Source organism: Saccostrea cucullata, unplaced genomic scaffold (genome assembly GCF_032062105.1).
Source record: "Saccostrea cucullata isolate Sc308-1 unplaced genomic scaffold, CSIRO_AGI_Scuc_v1 ctg21630, whole genome shotgun sequence".
Classification (NCBI taxonomy): Eukaryota; Metazoa; Mollusca; class Bivalvia; order Ostreida; family Ostreidae; genus Saccostrea; species Saccostrea cuccullata.
Window position 1 is genome coordinate 1 of NW_026935425.1, and position 6664 is coordinate 6664.

The window sequence follows — 6664 nt, forward strand, 5'->3', positions numbered from 1 at the left end:
GAAAAAAAACAACACTTATCAGTCCTTGTCTTGATGCAACGCCGGCAGATATGACAGTCATGTAAATTCTCCTTGAACGATGAATTTTGTTAAATATTTGATTTTATTGATATCATTCCATACTGGTGTGACCTGCATATTTAGAATTGTTAAAACTACTTAAAACTTATTGAGAAAGTTAAAACATCTATAAAAATAAGTACAATTGTAACATTTAAAACTGTAATGTAAATCTCAGTTTTATTGTCGATACAATGTCAGAGTCAATGGCATGCATAAGAAGTATTAGGGTTTTAACTTGAGGAAGTAGAACTATATTATTTTGTAATTAAATTTTGAATTTGATGAAGCCATTTAAATATGAATTTTGATTGAACTGCTTTCTGACACATTGTATATGAATAGATTCTGACAACTTTTTTGTACTGAACTTGGTAAAAAATTCATTTTTTTTCCGTTACAGTTGATAAGGAATGCCTGTGAGAACAATGTGATGGGTGACCAGCTGAGTGACCACTACCTGTCTGCGGCCGATGACCTCTACCACTTAAGGATCCCCAGGATCTGGTGTAAGATGACCGGCACCACCGCCCCCACCCTACACCTACAACGCCGCTCAGTGGCTCCGAGATCTAGAGGACCGCTGGAAACACTTTGAGAAGATCCTCAGCATGGTGTGTATTGTATAATTAAAGATGGGGGGATCCATTGGGAGTGGATATCCTTTTTATGCAGATTTGATATTTTTTCATTGTTAGAAATAGCTGACACTTTATCCTGCTAAGTCTTTTGTTTCTAGTAAAAGAATTGATGTTTTAAATAGGGATTATTTTTTGCATGTTACAGGGAAGGAAGGCCATGCCAGCCTATTGGTTAGGAGCATTCTTCAATTCTAGAGGACTTCTTGCCTTACTGAAACAGGAAGCCATCAAGAGTTACTGTGGAGATAGGTCCGGCAATTTTGAACAATTCACCTTCCAGACAGACACAACATTCAGAGATTTTGGACATGTGAGAACAATACCTTCTCTCTAATCCTTGTATTGTACAAATCTTGCTTTTTGCTACCAAAGCTAACAATAGACTGAAACAGAATTTGATATTAATTGTATAATTCATGGATAAAATTGATTTGGTATTTTTGTTTCCTTCTTAGTAACTTCAACCTCCACCAGAGGGCGTGTACATTCATGGAATCCACCTCTGGGGGTGTTCCATTGAGAAGACAACCAATGAATTCCAGGACCAGGCCTCCAGACAGGGTTACGCCCCCCTCCCTGTCCTCCATCTACAGTGCTACCCGATTAACGAGAAATATTATACAGGAACCCTCCTTCCAGTGCCCACTCTATCCCTCCAGAATAGCCCCACGGGACCCCATCATAGAAATCGACTTCAAAAAGGAGGGAATCCCGCCCATGAGATGGGCACTACGTGGGCTCACTGCTACTATCTGGCCTTATTAATTTAAGAAACTGCCAAAGACGTTTTCTTGTGTTGCATTAAAAAATCCAAAATAATGACTTTAAGGAGTGATTTATTAAATAAGATCGAACATTTTTTTTCTGACCTTGTGATTTATTGAAATTTTTACTGTATGACATAATGCATTACATAGATAAATAGGTGTTTTTTGCTGAATGCAAACCTTATTCCGTCCTCATCACGTTCAATCTGTGATAACAATGGTTGTGTACAGAGTAGATTAATTTTGTATTATTATGGTTGTGTTTCTGTGACACCGATGCATTATATTATTATGGTTGTGTTTCTCTGTGACAGTGATGAACATGTATTTGTTTATACTCTTGTTGATACTGTTTTTATTTTAAAATATATATATTTATTTCTATTTTAAAGACTTTTCATGCATATGTGTCAAAATATTGTATACTGCTGAGTTTGATTAAAACTTGAATGTTGTAATCTTTATTGTCATTGTGTTAACTTGATCATTTGTATATTTTTGACGTCCCTCTTGAGAATTGTTCACTCATGTGGAAACGCCAGCAACTCTGAAATGTGAATTATTCACATAAGTATTCATTTCGTAAATCATGGCTTCTATAGTGATAAACACAGATGTGTCTTTTGACCTTTTGCCCTGGATTCAATATTCCTGTACTGGCTGTTTACAATTAAGTGATATATGTACCATTCACTTTTGACCATCTTATTGTCCTTGACCTTTTGACACTGTTATAACTATTCTTATGTATTTTTATTACACTGGCCACCTTGCAAATTCTGCATGTTTGAATTGATACTGCTCATGTCTGATATTTCCCATACTTAACCATTCTCACAATTTGCTCATGAGCAGCTCACGTTAGGACTAACCAGATTTCTTCACCTGAGTTGCTCACGTGAGTCTCATGTGCAATTTAACATGCAAATTAGGTGAAATGCTCACGTGAGCAGGGTTCTGCACTTTAGCATTTTTTGCTCATGTGAGGAATCATTTTGCTCACCTAGAATATTGCTCACGTGAGGCTCATGAAACTCATGTGCAACAATTGCTAACTTGAACAAGCAAAAATAGAACAAAATTCAGATTACAAACATTATATAATTATACATGTAGTTTTGAATTTGATTCAATCAATTTCATTTTAAATACTCTTGAGCAACATGTACATGTAAATAGATGCATGCATAATTATTTTCAGTGAACATCCTATTTTAAACTTAAAATGACACAAAAAATTTAACTTAATTATAATTATGTACAGTACACATCAATCATAGTATTATTATCCAATAGTTCCATTTCCAGTAGAACATACATCCAATGTAAATGTCTAGTCAAAATTTTTGACTGCACTTAAATGAGTACTAGATGGATTAAAGTTGTCTTGGAGGCTTAAAGCAGATGTTTCTGCCTTGCTGAATTTATGAGTGGCATGCAGTCATACTTGGGTGTAAAATAATCCAGTGGTCATAAGAATCATAATCAATTCATCCTGTTCCAATCTTTTTCCTTGCATTTCCTTTAAATGAGTGCCTGGACATCAGAACTCCGTCATGTATACATGCAATTAGCTCATGCAGCTAGGGTCCGTTATTAATCTGCAGATCTTTTGATTCCAACTTTTATCTGCAAAAAAATTGAAGTTTAAGTTAGTATATTTTCAAAGTTCCATTGGTCATGGTCCATTGGTCATGAAAAACCAGTCAATATAGAAAAATCAAATGCATATACACCTCTTGCTCACCTATTGCTCATGTGAGGAAACTGAAATTAGAATAATCACTACCAATGTAAGGCTGTTCTTAGGTGAGCAAATTGAATAGACTTTTGCTCATGAGCATTGAGGTGAGCATAATTTTGCACATGTGCATTTTGGTTAGTATTTTCCTCCCTAACAAAGACTAACAATCTGCACATGAGCAAAATCCAGTTCTACCTAATTTGCATGCAATTCTTACTTAATTCTCATGTGAGTCTCATGAGCTGCTCATGAGCATTTGTTAGAATGTTTGGTACGGGTTGAACATCAAATGCATGGGCTCTTTTTAAGTATTCTTCTGCATATGCAACATCTGTAGCTTTTTAGTTAAAGTTGCTATATGTGAGAACATGAGTAAGAACATATTCTTTCAATGATCTTCAAAGCTTGATCCTAAGTAGATAATTTCATCCTGTTAATCACAACCTCTCTAGCATGTTTTTCCATGAAATTTTTCACACAAGTCTCAACACTAACCACAACAACAAAATCGTTAATTCTGATCCTGAAAAAAAATTCCAAATTAAGGAGCTACAAAATTCAATATTATTAAAGACAAGTATAATCCAACAAAGATTAAAGTTTTTTTTTCAATTTATGTGTGGATACGGCTGAGCCATGTCACAACATCAGATATGTCAACTTTGATATCCAATACCGATTACAACAGACTGAAAGGAATATAGTTTCTATTGAACCTTATTTTCGAAATTTAATGCGCAATTATCATATTCTAAATCTTTCCACCCCCACCTCCAACTTAAATCTAGACAACATGGATTTGCTTCTATGCGTACATGTAATGTATAATTTAGTTTTATTACATCATCAGAATCACACTACTCAAAATTGTACCATGTTATGCCATGACAATACTTTGTTCTCATAAGTGTACAAGAAACAATGCACATTACATAAAAATACACATATACAACAATGTGCATGTTTGGAAATTAACCAAGAGAACAGGTTTAGATGTACAGTATATATACACTATAACATTATATTATAAATATTGCTCCCAAATTATATACAATGTCATCAACATGTTAACCCAACAAAACCCAGTAGACTTGTATACATTCATCAACTCTGTTAAATTATTCAGAATAAAAAATGACTGAAAATATTTGAATTTACAAACTAGCAAATTTTTTATATGTTAATTTAAGGTAGTCCGATCATCAGGTTTGTAAAATTAGCAGTTAAATAATCAAAACTACTCATAAAAGAATCTCTGAATCCACAATGTTATGTAAATTTATCCACAGTATTTCTTTAAAGTTAAAGATTATAGTTAATCATATTATATATGTCAAATCTCCAATATTTTTGCAGGAAAAGAGAATTTGAATATCAGCAATACATTTTCTGATTGCAAATTGATCAACAAATATATTTTAGGTTTAAAAACGATAGGTATCCAGGCATTCAGAGAAACTGCCATGATTTTTATACTTAATTGGTATTTTTTATCTTCTATTTCTGTCATGTATTCTATAATACATAGTGTAAAAGGCTTTTGCTATAATTGCAAGACACCACAAATCACTTCTTATTTCATATCATGCTAATAAGAGAACGTGTATTGAGTAGCATATTGTATGTTTCGAAGTTGTACACGTTGTAAACATTGTCAATACTTGAGCACAGCTTTTGTACCAAGGAATAGTTACTTGAGTGCAGCACGTATAATGTGTATGCATGTATAACACATGTAGTATTTTATGTAGTAACCCATAAATGCATTAAATGCAACTCGTTGAGCTGATTGCTCGATTTGTAAGTCATGTTGGTTCCTCACTTAACAGACGTCACAAAACATAGTTTTCTCGACCTGATGATTCTTGCGATGCTTTTTCTGCGCACATGCGCAGATCCAACATAAACGTCTGTTCTTTTCCCGACCAGTACTTTTGTTAATACTGAATAATATTTCGTCGAATCTGCAAGAATGCTTCATTTTTGATAGCTTTTCATACTTCAGAAATTTTTGTTTGGCTTCAGCTGTGCAAAAATAATGTTTAACACGGCATATATATCTTTAAATAATTTCCGCTTTAAAAGACTTTCTCTCTAAAAACAACATGAATGCTCTCAATGAGGAACTCATCCCTTTAACATCAACCCCGACTGTAATGTTAACATTTGACTGAATAATACATAGGGTATCCTGTTAGAGCGTCTAGTCAACATTAAATGTTTTCTCCTCTTTGGCACGTTACATCTAATACTAGCTCTGGAACTTCTAAGGTTCTGAGTTTTTTTTTGCTTTATTCACAGATTTGTATTGTTTGTCAATATGTTATCGATCTCTGTTTGTTGTCTTCACCATGTCACGTACAAGTAGGTACTAGTATTCAGTATGCTGAAGAATTCACATTTGATAAACAGATAATTTTCAAACTTTATACAGTGTGATATTCAGAACGATATATCTGTAATATTATTCATACGCAGGATTTAAAATGTCTAATCTATAAAGATTGAAACATAGTAAATGTTATCTTTAAAATAATCTCATGTAAACTCAAAGAGTGTATAATGAAAAAGGCAATTGTTTTTTTTTCTCACTGGAGAAACTTAAACACGGTCAGTGTGCCCTGTAGTTGTCCAACATAAAGATTTTTCTCTTCATCTGCACAAACACTATAGGGACCGTATATCCCTTGTTCGTGTGTGAGTAATAGAGACAAGAACTGACCGTCCTGATCAAGGAGTAAAGAGAGTTAGTGTGATAATCACACACCAGGATGTGACCGAAGACATCAATACAGATTCCATATGGACGGAACTTTGATTTCTGACCTTTGTAGGAGAACCTGTGTTGTCCTGATTTATTCACCACCACTACTCCCTTAGTATAGTCTGATGTACAGATATCTCCATTGATGTTTTCTGTGATGTAGTGTGGTTTACTATATAGTTTTCGCCCCCTGTTATCTTTTTGTATGTTCTGTAGTTCTTTTCCTGTCTTGTTGTACCTGGTGACTCTAGCCTCTCTATAACCAGTCATTCCCACCAGTAAGTCTTCGTTGATGTGGGAGGAGTGTATGCTGAGTGGGACCCAGACTCCAGTTTTAATGAACTCAGTGATATTGTTATCCTGTGTTATCCTATTGATGACTTTATTGACTATGTCTGTAAAGATCAGATTCCCGTCTTGTGTCACGGTGTGGTGACCTTCTTCTCCACCACTGGTTTTTATCTTCTGTATCACATTTCCCTGTAGATCTGTTTGGACAAGATTGCCATATTTGTCACTGATCCAGAGTCTGTCTGATCGATATGATGTTATATGTAATATGCCAAGGAGATCTGGTACATTGAACTCCCTGACTTTTTTGACTGATTAGAGGTTGTGTCTGTTTCTCTCTATCTTCTGTCATCTGTTGCTGGTAGAGGACCACCTCATGGTTCTTGTTTTCTGGACT

At 34.6% G+C, this 6664-nt stretch overlaps 1 protein-coding gene and 1 pseudogene across 1 annotated transcript; one reads left to right on the forward strand and one right to left on the reverse strand.

Moving 5' to 3' along the window:
- The first annotated feature begins 472 nt into the window (after positions 1-472).
- LOC134242796 (dynein axonemal heavy chain 8-like) lies at positions 473-1699 on the forward strand (annotated as a pseudogene).
- A 4124-nt stretch (positions 1700-5823) lies between these two features.
- Positions 5824-6578, reverse strand: LOC134242795 (uncharacterized; the record flags this gene model as incomplete). The annotated part of the gene is made up of 1 exon (XM_062724927.1): positions 5824-6578. A coding segment is annotated over one exon (755 nt), but the record flags the coding sequence as incomplete, so codon positions are not given.
- Positions 6579-6664: the final 86 nt, after the last annotated feature.